We start from the raw sequence: 21,460 nt of genomic DNA on the forward strand, positions 1-21,460 counted from the left end.
GGGTTTGGGGCCAAGAACAGTTTCAGAAATAATGCTGCAGAGTGGGCCATTGCAGGCAAAGGCAGAATGCTGCAGACTACACTGCTGGCCCAGCTGGCGCAGGCCCTGGCTCGCTGCTCACTCTGCTGCCCTGGCTGCCTCATCTGGAACTGAGGCTTCCTGCCATCTCATTCACTGTCCGAGAGTTCCTTATAGGGAAGGGTGGGTGCTTGGTTGGTGATGATTGGTGAGGCTCAGTCGTCTGTTTATAAGGTGGGGGGGGGTTCCCCAGACATAGAAAGGAAGTATAGCTACTGGGCAGCCCCCAAAAGTGACAGATGGCTGGTCATACAGTGCATTTTACCTTTTGAGAGCTGTTGCCAAATTGCCCTCCAAAAAGATTGTACTAGTTTGTATTCCACCAAGAGAATATGAGAATGCCTTTCTCTTATAAACTCTCCCACTTTGGATATTCTTGCCAGTCTGGTAGGTGAAAGATGGGGAAAAGAATCACTTAAGCTGAGACCTGTATGATAAGTAGGAATTAGCCAGGAATTTGCCACCCTACTCCCTACCCCCAAGGGAAAGACTTTTTAGGCCCTGCAGTGCACAAGGGACCAGTATGGTCAAAGAACTGAAAGGCCCGAGTTTGCTGGATGGGTGAGGCAAGTGCAGTGGGTGTGGGGAGTGTTCCATGCTGGGGGCACAGCGGAAGAGGTAGAGGGATGAAGATGTACTGATGTTCAGGAGGGTGGGGCAGAGGCAAGGCTGGAAAGCTAGGCCGGAGAGAGTCCCGACGGTACAGGCTGAGTTGTTTGTTTTTGTCCTGGAGGTTCCCGTCTACTCTTTTCAAGCCAGGGGATGATAGGATAAGATTTGCTTGTTAGAGCAGCCTGACAGCTGTCGGAAGGAGGATTGGCATGTGGGAAGTCTAGAGGCAGAGACAGAGATTACACCTGGCCAGAAATGTTTATGTGTGCATGGGTCCAGTGGCACAGGGATGGTCACGGTCGTCACAGAGAGCACTCAGAAACCAGCCAGCCATTAGGCCACATGCCGGGTCTCTGACCATCCTTTCCTGTCTTCCTCAGTGCCAGTTCCTTCCTGGCTCTTGACCACAGTGTTGCAGTAACTCCTCCACCGGGGTCATCTTCCTTCCAGTCTGGCTTTAGACCCTTTTTCTTCTTCCTCCTCCACATGTACCTTAGGTGTCTGTGGCAATAGGCCCCTTGCCCCTCTCTGAACTGCCTTTCCCACCCCGCTGCTGCTGTGCTGCCTTCTTTCAGGAATGCGTTTTCTGCCTGGAGTGCTCCTGCTCCTCATCCAAGGTCTAGCCCAGAGGCCATTCCCTCGTGACTGCCCCAGGCTGTTAGCAAGTCCCTCTCCGGTAATTTGGTGTGCAGCTTGATTCCAGGATTTCAGCCGTGTCCAGACTCTACTTTCCCCAGCTCTTGTCCTTACTGCCCCTACAAGAATCTGAGATCTCTGTCAGTAGAATCTGTCTCACTCCCAGAGTCTCACGGAGTCCTGTGTGACTCAGTGAATATTTGATGGTGAATTAATTTTCTGATTCTCTAACTTGCTTGTGCCAAAGCATGTGTAAAACCTAGTGTTAGAAACCTTAACTGCTGTTTATTGTTTGTGAACAGTTTACAGGACCCCTGGAGTAGAGTTGGTTTAGATTGTGTTGCATTTGTGTGGCTCCAGTTGAGCTGTAAGGGAACAGCACAAAGCACTGCATATGTGATAGGTCTTTTTTTTTTTTTTTGCGGTTCGCGGGCCTCACTGTTGTGGCCTCTCCTGTTGCGGAGCGCAGGCTCAGCGGCCATGGCTCACAGGCCCAGCCACTCCGCGGCACATGGGATCTTCCTGGACCGGGGCACAAACCCGTGTCCCCTACATTGGCAGGCGGACTCTCAACCACTGTGCCACCAGGGAAGCCCTTTTTTTTTTAAAGCTTAGTATTATTTTAAATTTAAAACATTTGGAAGTGTCTCTGTGCCAGTGTCTGCTGGTGCCATCGCATTATTTTCAGTTAAAATTCTGTGCAAGGGATGCTATCATTACCTGCTTATTGATGAGAAACCTGAAACTTAGATTTACTAACCTGCCCATTGCTGCCCTGCCTGTAAGCAGCAAAGCTGGGATTTGTCTTTCAGCTCAAGCAAGCCTGAGCTCATCACAGCTGCTTTGATTTTATCATCTTACAGATGTTCTTTCATTAAGCTATTAAGTCTTGCTCCTGAATACTAAAAATATTTATACAAATTCCCAAGGGGCATTTATTTGTTTGGCATATTTTGGACTGTTCTTTGTGTGGATTTTCTTTCCTGCATATTAAAAACAGTATTTACTGAAACAGCTTTATAGTATCAAAGGAAATTTAAAAAAATTATACACAATTCTACCATCCGAAGACAATATGAATTTTATATTTCGTTTCTTTCTGATCCAAGTCCATTGTGAAGAGGCGCCTTTTATCGGAGAATGTGAAATAAAATACAGTTTTTGTGCTGTCCAGGTTTTGTCTTTGCCATTCTTTTAGTTTCTTTCGGCCATTGTTCACTTTTGAGCAGGGCTTGATGCCTCTGCCTGCTGTGCGAGGTGTGCTGCACTGCCTTTCCTCCTGATGGAGTTCTGGCTTCCGTGGAGGTGGTGGTGGTTTTTCTTTCTTTTTTTTTTTTATTTTTTGAGGGGATGGGGAGCTGGATATTGAGAGAACCCCAGAAGTGCCAAAATTTGGTGGTTTTGTTTTAATTCATGTGACTTATTTTGGGTGAGCTGCAAACCAAACCTCCAACTACAGATAAAATAGAAGGCCCTCCTAACTGAAATGTGCCCACAGAACGTTAACATTCCCTGTGGGATTGAGGCTTTCCGTAAGTGTGGTGTAAGTGAGAAAATGAATATTTCATGTAAATTCTCATGTTTTAGTGAAAGTAGGAGTTTTTTATTATAAGAAATAAAAATACAACTTTGTAATGAATCTTTTCTTTTTCCTGAGTGATTTGACAGTAAGAGCTGGAAGCTACAAATTACCTGTAAGACAAGGGTGTCTACGTTTTGTCTACCCATGGGCCTGTATTGGCGACTAGCCAGGTGCCTGAAGGCTACTCCTACTAATTTATATCGAATAGAAGACACCTGTCTTGTCCTGCGCATCTCTAACATGCTGGCACAGCTCCTTGAGCACAGGGTCCAGGAGCCTCCTCGCTGAGGGCTTGCTTTCCCAAGGGTTTGCTTAAGAGAAGAGGGTATCAAACTCCTCGTGGTGTGGCCCTCCCTAAAACCTTTTTTGTGAACGGGGTGTTGGCCATAATGATAGCAGTGTTCGTCCAGCAGCTTGCCAGCTGCATCGCCAGCAACTGTTGTGAGACACTTGACTGATTTAGTCTTTGCACTGCTGTGAAGTGGGTACTGTCATCCCTGTCTTGAGGGTGAGGAAATTGAGGCTCAGAGAGGTATGCTGGGGTCACACAGCCTGGAGGTGAATGATCTGGCATGAGAGCCCTGGTCTCTGTGACTTTTCCCCCTTGGCTTTGTTATTGCTGTGAGTAGTGTGTGGCATGTGGTCCAGACGAAATGTGTTTTGGTCCATTCTCAGAAAAGAAGAAAGGACCCCTTAGGTTTCATTAAATTATTTATTTTTTAAGAAAATAATTTGTAAGAGACTGCAGGTGGTTGATTAGTGTGATTGTGGAAAACCAGGCAAGATTTTTGACTTTTCTTTAGTAAGAAAGGGAAAAGGGTTATAGTTTTTTTTATAGACAAAATACGGGTTCTTTTAATTCTCAGATTAATTAGCTTTTTCTTTTAACTTGCCAGCTTTTCTTTATTAAGCAAACTGAAGTACTGTCAGGAGAAGCTTGGGGACCATCTTTTGCTGTTAGTTTGGCAGTGTTCCTTGTAGCTGCATTGGCAACATAATATAAAATTTTTATTTTGCCCACTTATTCACATAGAGAATTAATATGAATGAAATTTAAAGCACGACATTCCTGGAAATGAGGCCCTTGGACAATTTAGGAATACTAACTTAAGGAATAAACATTGATATGCACCATTGGGGAAGACTTTGGGTCACTGCCAGGGCCGTCCAGGTAAAATTCTATCTCTAGATAAACTGGTTATACAATTTCCTAATTACTGGAATGTACCTCAAGTCCCAGTTTACTGAGCCCCCTAGCAATTAAAAAGATTCGGGACAGAGTAGTAAACATACCAGATGTCTCACCTTGTGGGCAAAGAAGAGTCTTAGAATTAAGTTGGAACTTAGGAACATCAGTAGGGAATTCAGACCTGCCATTTCTCCATATTTTTACACTGAAGTGCAACCTTTGTGCAGACATTTTGTTATCTCCACATGACTCGATTTGAAAGATTGTCCTGTGCTGTATCAAATCAGTGCACTATAAGGTGGCAAGTATTTCTTCCACATTCATTTTCAGTGCCGAAGTCAGATGTGAACTCAGCAGCACTGTGTTTAGTTTGTAGGCCCACGTAAAAGCCTCAGAGGGCACGTGACCTTGTAGCTCTAGTGTTGCTGGAAATTCTTTCTCCTGACTAGTGTGGGCCAGGTGACTGTGCAGGCGTTCTGTAAGCATGGGTCTCCATCAGGACTGGAGTGAGTCTTGTCCCCTGATCTCTGTGGGTCAAGGACTATGCGGTGGCGGGAACCCCATCCTGGTGGGAGCTTTGTCTATACAGCCAGTGACCATCCAGAGCCGGCTTTTCTGTAGCCAGCTGAGGTATTACCTAGAATGCTAGAGAAAGAGATGGAAGCCCTGGCTTCAGTCACAGCCCTGATTGACCAGAGCTAGTCATCACCTAACCTCTCTGAACCTCAAACCCCTCATTTCTAAAAAGAAGCTGATTTTTTTTTGACTTGAAGGTCACTGGGTTATTGGGATGCTGCCATGTCACGTGTGTGAACACGCTCTGTAAAGCACTATATGCTTTTCCCCTGCATCTGTTGCTCTGGAGTTGTTTTTAATTTTCTGAAGTAGGGTGAGATAGTGAAAAGAGCTGGGCTTTGTAGTCATACTGGGTTCAGATCTAAGTCCAACATTTATTAGTTGTTTGACTGTGAGTGTTGATTTCTCCTTCAGGAAAATGGGGGTTAGAGGATCTGTTCCATGGGTAATGTGTGAGGATTAAGTGAGATAACCACATGTAAAAATCTTTGTGTGTAGAACATCATTGATGTTTGATGCATGGTGTCCTGATAATTTTAGTGCTAACACATTCTGTGTGCAGTTCTGTGTTCTGAGATTTTTCTGGCAGTTTTTCCTGCTTTGATTAATATATATAAAATGAATTTCAGAAGATTTAAAATGTGTGATGCATGGATGTTATATCTTAAAATTTGTACCACTATGGAATGCCAGGAATTAAGCAGCTGGGAACCAAAAGCCCAAGAAAGTTGGGTTATGCATCTTGATTCCTGGTTGCTGCAATGGTGGTACTAAGCCAATAGATGGTGCCATTATGTTAGGAGATGAGAAAATATTTACTTCTGCAAGTCATCATGTTGTTTCAGGGAATGTAACAGAGCCAGTCCTTGGTGGTTCTTTATCTGTTCTAATTAGAGTAGACTTTGTTCTTGATTCTGTGTAGAAAATATTAAATGTCTCGTAGGTAAAATAGTGAGATATTGAATTAATGTTAGGGTGCTCTTCCTCCTGTTTTTTCTGCTCTGACATTTCACCATGAAGTCTTTTGTGATTTGAGTTCAGTCCTTAGTCTATAACCAAATAAAAGCCCTTGCTAGGAGTACATTTCAGAACTTAAATGCAATGCACACAGTTTTAAGTCCTTTGCTTTTTAAACCCCATTTCAGAGAGAGTGGGGTTAATTAGTTCATCTTTACCTGCTTTTGTTTCAGAATTGGCCCTACTACAAAAAGTGCCTTTACATTCTCGTAACCTGGTGCTTGATGATCTTTTACTTTCTTGTTGGACAGACCAAGTGGAAAGTCATTTTATACATCAGAAGACTTTTCATGTGGAGGTCATGTAACTAGGGATTTGTTGGCAACCAGATCTGCCATTACTAGCTGTGTGTTTTTGGTTAGGTTCCTTTACCTCTCTGACCTTAGTTTTTTTTGTTTTGTTTTTTTGCATCTATAAAGTGGAGATAATGCCATCTAGTCCACAGATGAATAAAGTGAAAAAATATATGTAACAGTGTTTTGCACATTTTTCCGGTAAATAGGACTTATTGTTTGCACAAGGCTCTATGGACAGATAAACCTTTACTTACAATTAAGACTAAGTGTGTTTTTATAAATTATTAAACTCTGTAGTCCTTTGTCCTAGAGGGTTCTAAGGGACAGGAAAACTTGGAAAAGGCCCGCAAAGGGATTAACTTGCAGTTTGGGAAGATATTTTGAAATGCGGGCCAGAGTAAAGGGTGCCTTTGAAAGACCTGTCAGCTCTAACTGCCTCGAACTCCTGCAGCAGGAGAGAAGTGTGTGCCCCGCGCTCTGCAGTGCTGAGTGAGAGCTAGTTTCCTGGTGGGGCCTGATGATTGTGGGAGCCTGATGATTAGGAGAGGTAATTTTAAGGTAATTTTCATCCTCCATCTTATCCTTTACACATAGGGTTAGGTGATGACTCCTCTGTTTGAAGGAGAACAGTTTTCTGTCCTCATACCTTGTGGCATTTCATTAAAATACATTAATAAAACACAGCCTTTCACTTTTTAGGCCTGAATGCCCCAAATGTTAGTCTTTTCTTAAGAATAAGTGTTTATAACCTGTCAGGTCAATGAGACATTGCAGTTGCAATTATAAGAAAAATCCCTGTTCTCTTCGAGTAGTGTTTTACATTATTTACGTAGAGTGAAATTTAACTCCTTTTTGACTACATTACATTTAGAAAAGGAACTGCATTTTTTGAGAAATTAGTTTCTGAATGAAATGTTGTTGGATGCTTTAAAATCTATTTCTTAGCATATTAAATGGAATATTTATATATGTATATTTTCATTGGGGATAAAATGACATTGAGGTACATTTGCTGATGAAAAGGAAGCATTCTTTCCCCTCACGAGGGGTTTAAATGTAATACTCAGTGCCTACTCAGGAGTGAAAACATCAAATTAAACTGCTTATGCTGACAGAGGGCAAATCTGGATTTCAGCAACCCATGCAAGATTGTCTGATTGCTTGGCCTGCCTCTCCTGGAAGCTTTTGGCCAAGACTTAAAATGAAATGCATGCATACATTTAAACCATTTCAAGTCAGTGTCTGAGTTTTCCCAAGCTCTAAGAGGAGTTCCACTGCTCTCTAGTGGCTGAATGTGGTCCCCCGACACCAACATTGTTTTATTTTCATGAATCAGCTCTTCACACATTGGCAGTATTGGCTTCCAGAGCAGGCACCAACACCAGGAGACCAGACCTTGTAGACAGAAACAGACTGAAAAATGATCCCCATCTGTGGGTCTGTGGAGAGCACCAAATTTTGTCCAGGATGAGTGGCCAGTTGACTAACAATGAGCAAGTGTGAATAAGCACTCTGTCAGGGAGAGCTGACACTGATGGATGAGAAAGTTCTTGGTGTTACTCTTTTATCGCTGCATACATCTTACACCTTGGCAGGCCACGGTGGCAAACAGGTCCTTGGGTGCTTAAAATGGACCACTTCTTAGCAGAAGGAGCAGCTCTTTTCCTGAAAAGATCTGGTTGAATTGATTTGGGGGAAAAGCAGTTAGAAATCCATTTCCTGCTGCCTCTCAGAACTTCATGACTTTGAGAGAAGAAATTTTAAAGACCTCCATTTCTGTTAAAGACCTGAGACTTGTTGAGAATGATTGTATAAAAGAGCCCCTGGAGGACGGGGACCTTGTGTTAGAGTATTTGTAACAGCTGACTTTTATTGAGCTTTTACTATGTGCCAGGCATTCTGTTTTACTTGTGCCGTCTCATTCAGGTCTCAGCCGACCTATGAGGAAGACGCATTCTATCATCTTCCCCTTTGTGCAGGGAGGCAGCCAGGGCAGTAGGGCTGCTGTCCTGTAGTTTCTGGGGCACCGTTCACCTTGTGCTTGCTGTGGTGGTGCCGCCTGGAGCAGCTTGGCAGTCGTGCAGGGCTGGGAGGGCCTCAGTGGTGTGCTGTGGGAAAACAGGCAGGAAGCTCAGCTGTGCCGCATCTTTTGCATCCGTGTTCCAGAGCCTGCCGCTCAGTGGGCACCTGGGGTGGTTGGTTTGAAAGAATGAGTGGAGAGTTGCCCTTCTGAAAAGTGCATGGGCTAAAGAGCCACAAGACCTAGATTTGAATCTTGGCTCCCCTTATTGCCTTTAAATCAGCTGAGCCTCAGTTTCCGTGTCTGTAAAATGAGGAAATACCTGCATCACATGAGTTAGGGTCTGGGACCGATAAGGTCCTAAGGGTAAATATTTTCCCTTCCCCAGTGTGAGAATTTGTGAGCCTAGACCTTATTAGAAAAAGTAGATTTCTACCTGCTGGCTTTCAGATCCTTCCTAGAGCTTGACTTAGAGCAGCATGTTTTAGAAAATTATTTGTCTTTTATAGTTTCTTCAGCATGTCTGATAAAATAGGTTCTAGAATTGCCAAGTTTGATTTCATACTTGAGTGAACCCTGACATGTATAAAAATAACACGTTTCATGGTTTAAAAAAATTCCCACTATCCTTAAGCCATATTAATGGAGGTATTTTTTAAAATATATAGAGCAAGTAAAAGCAATATCTTAGTAAAATTTTCTTGCTACATTTCAAATTTTGTCCTGAGTTGGATTGTTCTCTCAGAAAAAGTTAGGATTCAAATTGAACTACTAATACTAATGCTGATAAACTAAAATCAGAAACACTCTCAGAGGGTTTAGAAAATGGAGACTAATTTCATTGTTTTATTTTATTTTTTTTGAATGGGGCTATTTAAAAATAAATGCTTAGATACTTGAACAGCATTGCTAAATAGTGAATGGCATCTGTTTAATCATTTAAAACATTTAACTGAAATCCCAGTCTCATTTGAATTTCCAAGCAAAACAACACAAATTAACTGTATCCAGATGTGTGGAAATCATTCTGCTGTAATCTGAGCAAAAAGTAAGTTAGAAAGCATGCTTTTGGGGGTGGAGAGTTAAGAAAATAGAGCTGCTTCCATGCTTACTTGCTAATCTTAATTTCAAGCATTTGGCTTTGTAATTTAAGAGGCAGCACGTGGAACAGAAGCAGTGTTGGACACTTTAAATTTAGGATGATTGGGGCTCACATTCCCAGATTTGCTAATCACTAGCTGTGTGATCTGGGCAAGTTCCTTATCTCCAAAATTCAGTCTTCCCTCCTGTGAAATGGGACTGCATTTACCTGCCATGTCTGAGGAGCAGACAAAACTCATGTGACTGTGCTTTGAAATTTCATAAAACACCACGTGGACTGTGTCTGTTGTGGTCTGTTTAGTAATTTGTTTGCCACATAGTATACTCCTGGATAAGTGAGATCTGGCTTGGCGCTGATATGCTCAAAGTACTTCATTGTTAAGATGATTTTATCTCTTTTTAAAAAATTTTGGTGCCTGTTCTAAGGAAGCCCTCCTAAGGACTGTGGTGGAGAGACATGGTGTGTTTATTTGTGATGATTGACTGCTGTTGTTCCTTGGGACTGTTGACGCATGCGTGGGTTGACCTTCAGGCCCCTGTGTACAGATTTCAGGACTAAGCTGCCTGCTGCTGCTGTTACATAGCAAGACTGTGACAGCTGGCAAGGTCTTGGTCTTTTGGCTTTTTTTTTTTTTAATCCCTTAACAAAGTTGAATTCTTATTTTTTCCAAGTGTATATCTTAAAAAATTGTAAGTAATGCATTGTCTTTGAAAAAAAATAAGAAAACACAAATAAACAAAAGAATGTAGCACCACCCAGAAATAAGCATAATTTTAAAAAATTTTCTTCCAGATGTGTATAATATGTATTATGTAAACATATCTGTTAATTTTGCTTGGGAACATGTTTTTCCCTCAGTAAATATTGTATCATGGACATTGCCAAAAAATATTATATTTAATCACCATGTATATAGTATTTTTTTATTTTCCCTATCTCCTGATTGTTGGTGTTGGACCTTTACATTTACCTCCAGTTTTTGTTACTGTTGCTGTTGTTACTTTTGCTTTTTTCTAATTTAAACAGCGATCATAATGTCATTTGGGTACTTATCCATTTATTTCTTTAGAATATGTTTCTAGCAGAATTGCAGGTTTGGTGGGTGTGTATATAGCTTTATGCTTTCTGATTGATGTTTCTAAATTGTGTGTTAGAAAAGTTCTATCCATTTGTGCTTCTACAAGAATGTTAGATTGCCCTTTTTACTACATCTTTGTCAGCACTGGGTATTATTCTTTTTAATTTTTGCTAATCTAAAAGCCAAAAAATGGCTATTTAGTTTCAATTTATATTTCTTTGATTACTAGTGAACTTGAACAGTGTCTCTAAATGTGTATAGGCCTCTGCTTTTTTTCTTTTCTGTAAACTGCAGTGTCCTTTTCTCTGTTGGTGTATTGATGTTATTTATCTGTGAGCTCTTTTTACTTATTAATGCCCTGTGTGTTGCACATATTTCTCTGAGTTTCAGGGCTTATATTTTTCATTGTTTACAGGTGTTAGTCTTTTTTTTTTTAAGCCAGTCGCTTATTATTAATAAGACAGATACTTCATTTTAAGAGCATGGCTGGTCACAACTACTGAGCCTGTGCGTCTGGAGCCTGTGCTCTGCAACGAGAGGCCGCGATAGTGAGAGGCCCACGCACCCTGATGAAGAGGGGCCCCCGCTTGCCACAACTACAGAAAGCCCTCACACAGAAACGAAGACCCAACACAGCAAAAATAAATAAATAAACTAATAAACTCCTACCCCCAACATATAAAAAAAAAAGAAAAAAAGAAAAGCATGGTTGGAGATGTGACCCTTGTGGCGTTTATGCCTGAGCCCTCTTCTCCTGGAAGTCTGCAGTGTGGGTGCCCCATGGAGTCATCTTGAAGGTCTGAGGGTGAGTCAGGCCCTGGCAGTCAGAGATGGGGAGCAAGACTGTGCTTTCTGGGACTCACAGGGGCGTCTGTTGAATTCTTTTAATAAGCATCAAACCTGGACAGCCTGGGTAAGGCGGTGCCCACCCAGGTGGCTGCAGTGGATCAGGGGGTGCAGAGCAGTTTCTGTCCCTCGTGGATGAAAGAGGGCTGAGTTGCGTACCCTTCCCCCCATCCCTGTCTCTCCCCACAGCCTGCGTGCTGGGCGGTTTGGGAGTTGGTGGTTGAGCAGATGGGTGTGTGTGGATGGCGTGGGTGAGCTTGGGGAAGGACGGTGGGTGCAGAGGCAAGTCAGTGGGTAACTCGGTAGCCGTCACAGTGTCGTGCACACCCTCTCTCTAAATGCTGGTCACTGGATTGTACCTCGTATTGCTGTTTTGAAGAGCTTTGTTCTGGAAGCTGGCTTCTAGTAACTGTGGGTGGGCTGAGAAAGGCAGACTTGGTGGAGGTTGCTAAGGAGCAGCTACCTGGAAACTACTGATGAGACAGAGCTTTGGTAGAAAAATGCAGAAATCCAAGGAGGGCGTTTCATTCCTGTGATATCATAGAGTTCAGACCAGACTGGGACGTATAATAGGACATGGTTTTGTGGGTTTAAAGGCTTCTTTTCTTTTGAAAATTGACTTGCTTTACATTTGAGTTTGTCTTATATTCACCCCGGTATGATAAATTAGGTAATAAATGTTCTTTTACACTTTATCAAGGCATTTATTGCTGTCACTCCTTCAGGGCCAGCTCCGTTTCCCCGGCTCCTCCATTTGAACCGTTGTACTCAAATCAGCCCAGCCTAATGTAGCAAATTCTATTTAGTGCTCACTGTGTGCCAGAGACTGCTAGGTATGGCGGATGCAGCTGCGAAGGGATGGACAGCTGGCAGAGATGAGAGTGATAAACTCTCATGGGGGTGTGGTGGTCAAGGAAGGCTTCTAGGAGGAAGTCATCTCACAGTTGGGGTTGGATGGGTGCCTCGGAGTTCTGTGGACTGTCAAGGGGGCAGAGGGAATAGCACGTGCCAAGGTGGGATAGGCTTGAAATGGTCTGGGCATTTAGGAAATTCTTGTCGGTTTAATGTTGGTAGAGTGTCAAGTGTGTGTGTACATTGGGGAGGAGGAGGGGCTGAGCGAGCCAGAGACCTGGTCATGGAAGGTCATGTGTGTCTGCTCTGAACTATATTGTGGCCTGTAGAACTTTCTGTTTGAGAGAGTGACATAGGGTCACACCTGAGACAGGAATCCTGCCCTGTGCTTGTTAGTCCTGTAATCCTAGACAAGAAGCTTTATCACTTCACTGGGTTGCTGTGAGGATGACCAAATGACAACATACGATGTGTGGCCCACGGTGGGTGCCCAAACAGAATGCTCTTGTTCTTCTCTCTTGGCTTCCTCCTCTCTCCTATAAGAGAAATTGAGGGCAGGTCTTGTACCCCTTGCTCTTAGAGCTCGTCCTGCGTTTGTGGAAAGCATATTCCCTCTGACATCCATTTCCTTCACCTGACACGCCCACTGTCTAAAGCAGAGCCCCCTATACCCGGTACACTGTCCCCTGGCTTTTCTGTTTGTTTATTCCTTAATGGGAAACCAGGCCGTTCTGACTGATTGTCTAAGGTGGCCTTGTTTTTGGAATAAAAAAATCAGGGTAAATCCTTCAGAGGATTTTTGCCTTGGTTTTGGGTATGAGAGTGCCAGGTTAATAGGTTGATGCTGAAATCATGGAATGTCTGTGGACATTATTATGGTTTATGGGGAAAATGGGATATTATATTTAAACATTTTGTGAGTCAAATGGCTGCTCTATTACTATGGAATTTGATGATTTATTATATATAGTTTTAAGTGGCATTGAAATAAAATCTGGGAAACTTGAATTGAAATTATTTAAAAAGACCTGTCTCATTGAGTTTACCATCTTTTTTCTTTTTAATGGCAAACTCCTTGTTCCTTCCCCCGTTTGCATTGCCTTGAAATTATGTGAGGATTTGCATGTTGTTCTCTTGCCATTTTGGGCATTTGCAGTCATATTTGAAATTCTGTCTTCTCTTTTCTAAGCAGCAGACACACATTCAGAGTTTCCTAGAAACCTGTTGACAAAGTCAATTGCACTCCATTTCCTAGCACTTCTGTGTACTTCTGAAAAGGGGGCGCCAAAGTCCTCCTTTCCTAAAAATGCTAGGAGCAGGAGTAATTTGAAAGTGATTTAGAAATTGTTTTTAATGTTGAATTTCCCCTTCTTTTCAAGTTTATTTGGAGTCCACTTATCTTTGATCTCAGGCAGAATCAGGCAGTTTAGCAAGCTCCTGTTTTCCTGAAAACATCTCAACTCTGTGCACGTGCATGTGTGCCTGCATGTATGTGTGTGTATGTGTGTAAGTTGGTGTGTGTGTTTTGGGGGTGTGTGATGTAAATGGGGAAGCAGAAATACAGTGTAATAGGGATCCCTGTGTCCTTTCTATGTTTAACTCTTCTACACCTTCCACTCTAAAAAAAAAAAAAATCACTGTGATGAGAAGCATCACTACATTGATAGACACTTTTTGTTCTAAGAATTTAGATTTAGCATGTACTTCCACTTATGGAAATTTTTTCTGTGGTGGTGTTTCTCATGAAAAAAAGCTTTTGATAACGGAAGAATTATTAGGAGGGAAATATTTTTCATTTCTTAAAGTATTAGGTGAAGCTAAGTAGAAGGAAATATATGTGCCTGGGAAAAATTAGAGTAAAATTAATTTCTTGTGAAACTGCGAAAGAAAGGATGGCCCAGGAGAAAATACAGGCCTAGTAGTCTTTAGGGAAAGATGTCTTTAAGGTAAGTTGTGTTTCCCCTTTTACAGTAATTGATTACAGTTTTCCATAAAATTGTTAGCTCTTAGGTAAATAGCCGTCCTTCCCCTGTCCTTTTCTAATGTGTATTTCTGGCCTCTGGTGCGTTTACCCTTGGGCTCTTTGCAGAGACATTCTTGGACCAGGTTGGAAAAGAAGTATTTTTTTCCTGAGGTTTCCTGATTTGCAATTTTCTTGTTTCTTCGTGACAGTTGTCCTTTGTTTTCCATACAAAACCAGCTCGTTTTTTTACTACGAAGTCTGAGACTGGTTCTCACCAATGCCTTAAAACAGGTTACTTTCCCCCCTTGATCCCTGAAACTCAGAGTAAATGTGAGTCACAAAACATTGGTGAACTTTGACTCTATTTCCAGGACACATAAACTATGAAATTGCAAGGTTTGATTTTGGTGAATTTGTGTATATATATCTAGTTTTATTTGGGTACACTAGTTTTATATCTGTTTAATTTCTGTTTCCTTTCTAAAGGGCTTTTAATATCTCTTTAGGTTCCTTTTGTTTTTTTTGTGTGTGTGTGGAGAAAAAATTGTGAGAGGGGAAAATGGGGTTGCCTTTTGCTCCCAAAGCTTAAATGAATAGTCATTGCCCGTAATGCCGTCTACGCTCATAGCTTCCCCCTGCTTTAGATGCAATGTATCCGGTGCTGTGAAGGTAATGATCCTCAACCACAGCAATATTCCCTAACAGGAGTATCTGTCGTATTCATTGGGATTACCATGTTCATTGATTTGTGTCTGTAAATCTGCTGTTTCTACCCTTTAAATTTGATCTATAATTGGACCTCCTTAAATGGTTCAGATAAGGTAGTCTGTATTTTCTCAATGCAGCGATGCTGTCAGCTTCTCCTTTTTCATTATACATTCAGCAGACTTGATAAAATCAGCAGGACACCTCATTTGAAACTGTTTAATCGCTGCCTTTTTCCTTTGCTAAACCATTGAGGTGGTCAAGCGATGTACACAAATCATTTTAAATAGAAAATATGGTTTTCTCTGTGACCCAGCTAAATAGATAGTGTTACGCAAAACAAATTAAAAAGTAATAAATGCCAAAAAAATCTTCTAATTGGAGTAAAAAATTGTGGGCAACTCTATCCTCTCTCCAAAAGTAGAGTATCCTAAAATATTGCCAGGACCCTGTAAAGACAAGATGATGGTTTTCTAAACATTCTCTGGTTTCTGAACAAAACAAGTTTAAATTTTCATAGTGCTGAGCTGCCTTTTATATCCATTCAAAGGGAGCCCATACTTATTTGTAATGCCTTTACATCCTGCTTTTGTAGGGAGAAATTTGCTGTCTGTTAATATCTGTGCAGCATAACCTTTCAGCCATTTGCTATTGTGATAATAAATTTTTGTTTCTTTGTCTGTCATTTTGTCTACTCAGCTGTTACTCCTCAACGTACGAGCTAAAAATAATAGCTCCAAATAAATGCCACATAATAAAGTGTTTTACAGTTGTAGCTGGAATAACCTGGTGGCCGTAGCTCACAGTCCTATTACCATTGCTGGTGCTGTAGTTTCTTCCCCGTGTGTCAAGGTGACTCTACCGGGGCCAGCTCATTAAAACAATCTATTCTTTCTAACTGGCTTGGTATTTAGCGCTATACCCAGCAGCCTGCTAAGGCACAGCTTTGGAGCACAAGAGTCACAGCACAGGATATATGAAATTATGTGGCATTCACGTTTTGAACAAATACAAATTATCCATAACCTCATTTTCATGCTTCAGGATTTTATTGTGAATAATTTACAGTTACTCCTGTCAATAGTAGAAGTAGGGCCAGTTGCAGGTTTACCCGAGATAGTGGTAAGTGTGACTCCAGGCTTTTGAAGAGCAGTGTTTACCTGGTTTTTGTGGCCCTGTAGTGTTAATATTTACATTGTACTTGAATGTGACATTGGGTGTGTTTTGCCATTTTTGCTGCCCCGAGGTAAACTTGAGATGGAGAAGCTGGGAGTTGGTAAATATGCTAAAAATGCATCTTTTTTCCTACAGGTTCTGGCTCCTTAGCAGCAATGGCCGTGTTTGAAGATAAATTTAGGCCAGATATGGAGGTATGTAAGTTCCTACAGTTTTATTCTCTTTCACATTATCTTTCTAGTTGTATGTTGGACATTTACAAATTGATTGCTGATTCCTCCGAAGTTTGAACAGCACTGCTGTTAGTTGGAATGCTCTTTGGCACAGGTACTATGTTTGCTGAGAAGACTGGTTACTTGGGAAAGCTTCACTTTGGAGTGGCCTGCTATGCCCTCCCTCAGGCTTGAGGAGCCTGTACTGTTCAGCTTTTTGCTCTGGCCTTTGGGCTGTCTGGGAATCTTCTTGGCTGTAAATGCTGCTGCAGTGTAGCATGTTTTCTTATGCGTTATCACAATATCTCAAAATGACAGGTGTTTTGTTTTTTCACTAAGAATAGAGAAACTATGTATGTCTTTGCATGTCACACAGACCTGGCCTGAAAATGCGGGCAGTTTGAAAAATCCCTATAGGTTGTTCTGCATTTGGCGGAAGATGGGGACAATACCATGTGTGTAGTGGCCTGTTATCAGAGCATGATGTATGTATCTGGTGTCTCACATATATTTATAAGAGATTCTTTTATTATATTTTCTTTGGTAGTGGGGAGGGTGGTATCTTCTGAATGACATTCCACCTGTGTCTGCTTTAATGATAGATGTACCTCCATTAAGCAACCCCCTAGGACCCCAAAATCTCCAAGAACAAGCCACAGGTCTTTCATTGTCGCTTTGGAAGGAGTGTTCAGTATGCTTGGATACTTTATGGTACCATGTTATTCCTCCACTGTGCTTTATCCTCGCTGCTGAACTAGCTTGTAGGCACATTACGTCCTGAAGGCAGCCCTCATCATCTGCCCTTGTTTTTTTGATAGATGTTAATTTTTTCATGGGTAGTATCAACTTGTTTTCAACAGTTATTAGGCTGTTTATGAGTGGTTTGCCCTATTCCTTAATATGTAGGTTTCTGCTCTTCCTGCTTTTGCAGTAGTGTTTTGTGTAGATACCAGCGGGTGTTTCTGGGAATTACTTTTTGACAATGCTTTATGCCTAATCATCTTTGGAAAAGATTGCATGTTTAAAAGTTTTTGTTCTTCTCTAGCTCATTGTCTTTAGAGCATCAAGTGTCATTGGAGCTCTGAAGCTCTCTGATCTTCAGGTTTGGGCCAAGTGCCAGGAGAGCAGAGAATGTAGGGTCGTGGATGCTGCTCAGCCAGAACAGGGGTCTCCTGCCAGAAGCCACTACATCCTTGATATTTGAGGATAGCACATGTAAGGGACTTGGTCACTGATGGCTAGTTTTCTCCCCTTTCTTGAATTATCTGCAGGAATTAAAACATGTGACTAAAGATAGAATTTAGCTATAGGTGTTTTGTACTAGAAACAATAGTCTTGCTCCAATTAAGAATAGTAAACAGGTCCAAGTATCAACTGTAAATGAGATTAGAATTCTGTTCTCATTTCTCAATGTGAACATTTATTCCCATATCAGCATTATTTTCTGTTTGGGGTTCTTAAGTACAGAGGAAAAATAAGATATACTAGGTCACTTAAAAAGAAAAATTAAAAACGATCTCCCAGTTTTCAAACTAAAGGAGAGGAATTCCTAATGCTCCACAAATCCATTAGAACTAATGCAGGTATAGAGAGAAAGACTGATGATTTTCATTTAGAAAATCACCTCAGTAGTGTCAGGCCCTCCTTTAAACCACATTAATCTTTTCAAATTTTCTTGAAAGCTGTGTCTGTTTCCAATTGATTGGGACTTCCATATGTTAAAGAAAAATGAGAATTGCATAGAAAGTTGAAAGCATGAGGTACATTAAAAGTGATTTTACAAAAATAAGCTGAAAATGGATTAAAGACCTAAATGTAAGGCCAGAAACTATCAAACTCTTAGAGGAAAACATAGGCAGAACACTCTATGACATAAATCACAGCAAGATCCTTTTTGACCCACCTCCTAGAGAAATGGAAATAAAAACAAAAATAAACAAATGGGACCTAATGAAACTTCAAAGCTTTTGCACAGCAAAGGAAACCATAAACAAGACCAAAAGACAACCCTCAGAATGGGAGAAAATATTTGCAAATGAAGCAACTGACAAAGGATTAATCTCCAAAATTTTTATAAGTAGCTCATGCAGCTCAATAACAAAAAAACAAACAACCCAATCCAAAAATGGGCAGAAGACCTAAATAGACATTTCTCCAAAGAAGATATACAGACTGCCAACAAACACATGAAAGAATGCTCAACATCATTAATCATTAGAGAAATGCAAATCAAAACTACAATGAGATATCATCTCACACCAGTCAGAATGGCCATCCTCAAAAAATCTAGAAACAAATGCTGGAGGGGGTGTGGAGAAAAGGGAACACTCTTGCACTGCTGGTGGGAATGTGAATTGGTACAGCCACTATAGAGAACAGTATGGAGGTTCCTTAAAAAACTACAAATAGAACTACCATATGACCCAGCAATCCCACTACTGGGCATATACCCTGAGAAAACCATAATTCAAAAAGAGTCATGTACCAAAATGTTAATTGCAGCTCTATTTACAATAGCCTGGAGATGGAAACAACTTAAGTGTCCATCATCAGATGAATGGATAAAGAAGATGTGGCACATATATACAATGGAATATTACTCAGCCATAAAAAGAAGCAAAATTGAGCTATTTGTAGTGAGGTGGATAGACCTAGAGTCTGTCATACAGAGTGAAGTAAGTCAGAAAGAGAAAGACAAATACCGTATGCTAACACATATATATGGAATTTAAGGGAAAAAAATGTCATGAAGAACCTAGGGGTAAGACAGGAATAAAGACACAGACCTACTAGAGAATGGACTTGAGGATATGGGGAGGGGGAAGGGTAAGCTGTGACAAAGTGAGAGAGTGGCATGGACATATATACACTACCAAACGTAAGCTAGGGGGAAGCAGCCGCATGGCACAGGGAGATCAGTTGGGTGCTTTGTGACCGCCTCTAGGGGTGGGATAGGGAGGGTGGGAGGGAGGGAGACGCCAGAGGGAAGAGATACGGGAACATATGTATATGTATAACTGATTAACTTTGTTATAAAGCAGAAACTAACACACCACTGTGAAGCAATTATACTCTAATAAAGATGTAAAAAAAAAGTGATTTTAACACTGCTAAAGTAATTTTATATTATTTATTTAGACTTTGGATTTGAAATGATTCAAAGGCCATGAACTTAATATTGCTGATTTAGGGAAGCAAAGGGAAATGTGAATCATCCCTTCAATAAAATTTCTGATATTATCAGTCTGAAGAGTTGTGTTCCTTAGATCAATTTTATCTATAATTCAGAGCACTTGTTGTTTTGTATTAGCTGCGAGAGCTTGAAACAGGTTGACTGAATTCCCATTTCAGATTGTTAATTAAATTTACAATTTCAGGTGAGTGGTTTTTATTCACTGAACTTATTGACACTTGACACAGACTGACAATCAAAAAAAGTCAGTTGATTAAGGAGAAGGTAGTACTTGCTTCTCCAGTGAAGTGAGTTTAAAAGTAAATAGAAGGCAATGGTAATACTTTTAAAAATCTAAAGGGAGGGCTTCCCTGGTGGCGCAGTGGTTGAGAGTCCGCCTGCCGATGCTGGGGACACGAGTTTGTGCCCCAGTCCGGGAAGATCCCACGTGCCGCGGAGTGGCTGGGCCCGTGAGCCATGGCCGCTGAGCCTGCGCGTCTGGAGCCTGTGCTCCGCAACGGGAGAGGCCACAACAGTGAAGGCCCACGTACTGCCAAAAAAAAAAATCTAAAGGGATATTAATAGATAATAAAATTATTGTGAAGAACAAGCAACTAACTGCTGGCCACCCTGCTTTCTTCTGGTGACGATTAAGTGATGTGGTTTCAGTGGAAGGCCGAGACTGCTTAGGAAAGTTGAGAGAACCCTGTTTTAGTGACTTTGCTGTGAAAGAGAATTCGGCCAGGGTGTCATTTCTGGCTCTGCATTTGTATAGAACTCATGGAAACATTTGGTTTCAAATTTCCCAACTTTAGTTTTCTTCTTTCCATGGAGGCTTTCTGTCTTTCTGTGGCAAGAAGCCCTCCATAACTTTTCTTTCTTGCCTATTTTGAGACTGAAGGGTTGGAATGACTAAGTCTGCTTATTTCCCTTCAGTAGGGGAAAGGATTCTGGACATGTCTCAAACAAACCCAGGAGACCTGCCTGTCAGGTCTTGCATGGATCTCCAGGACAGTAACTGCTGCTCACTTCATAGAGAATTGCATGGGGAGGGGAAGTTTCAGGCTCTCATAATTACAAATCGTTTGCCAAACAGTGATTTTTAGGCCAGACTCATGAAACAAACTCTTGGCTTTATTGTTAAAACAAATAAATTAGGAAAAGCCCATAGTCTTTTTTTTTAAACTGCAAACCTGTGCCTTGGACAGTGCTGGGCCTAGACTGTAGTATTTATGGAATGAAAGTCCCTGCCTCCTTAAAAACCTTTAATGTTTTCTCATTGTCTTTGGCTGCACAGTCTGGTATGGTAGCCACCAACCACATGTAGCTGTTGAGCACTTGAGTGTAGCTAGTCTGAATTGAGAGGTGCTGTAAGTAGAAAACACATCCCAGATTTCAGAGACTGGGTCCAAAAGTTTAAAAACATATCTCATTAGTAATATGGTTACATGTTGTAACGATACTATTTTAAGTATATTGGGTTAAATAAAAATATTATTAAATTTTTTTCATCTATTTTTACTTTTTTATATGTGGCTACTAGAGAATTTAAAACTAAATATGTGGTTCACATATTTCTATTGGACAGGGCTAGTCTTGAACTTGTCATTTGCATACTACATTTAAGGATTCTGCCACGTCTGGATGCCACCTCTACTGTTATTTTTCTTGAAAATTTTCTTTTACATCAGCTCACTGTTTTATAAATTGAGTTATCATTTACATAAAATAAAATGCACAGATCTGAACTGTATAGTGCGATAGATTTTGGCATTTGTAATTGCGCAAGTAACCGTCAGTCAGATCAAGACAGAACATTTCCTTCACTGCAGAAGTTCTCCTTGCAAGTCAGTTCCCTTTCCTCTCTTCCCTACAGCCACTCTAGTTCACCTATTTAATTTAAATTTATTTTTAAAATACAGTGTGCCAAGCACTGAAATTGAAACTGTGATTAAAAATCTTCCAACAAACAAAAGCCCAGGACCAGATGGCTTCACAGGTGAATTCTATCAAACGTTTAGAGAAGAGCTAACACCTATCCTTCTCGAACTCTTCCAAAATATAGCAGAGGGAGGAACACTCCCAAATTCCTTCTACGAAGCCACCATCACCTTGATACCAAAACCAGACAAGGATGTCACAAAGAAAGAAAACTACAGGCCAATATCACTGATGAACATAGATGCAAAAATCCTCAACAAAATACTAGCAAACAGAATCCAGCAGCACATTAAAAGGATCATACACCATGATCAAGTGGGGTTTATTCCAGGAATGCAAGGATTCTTCAATATACGCAAATCTATCAATGTGATAAACCATATTAACAAATTGAAGGAGAAAAACCA

The 21,460-nt window shown here is 41.1% G+C and overlaps 1 protein-coding gene across 1 annotated transcript in view; it reads left to right on the plus strand.

Annotated features, from left to right (window-relative positions):
• Nucleotides 1-21,460, plus strand: part of PSMB7 (proteasome 20S subunit beta 7) — a 61,655-nt gene that overhangs the window by 12,284 nt on the left and 27,911 nt on the right. Inside the window, exon 6 of the mRNA XM_032634217.1 lies at nucleotides 15,864-15,922. Coding sequence (XP_032490108.1) covers nucleotides 15,864-15,922 — 59 coding nt within the window. The remainder of the gene's footprint in view (nucleotides 1-15,863; nucleotides 15,923-21,460) is intronic.

Source organism: Phocoena sinus, chromosome 6 (assembly GCF_008692025.1).
Source record: "Phocoena sinus isolate mPhoSin1 chromosome 6, mPhoSin1.pri, whole genome shotgun sequence".
Classification (NCBI taxonomy): domain Eukaryota; kingdom Metazoa; phylum Chordata; class Mammalia; order Artiodactyla; family Phocoenidae; genus Phocoena; species Phocoena sinus.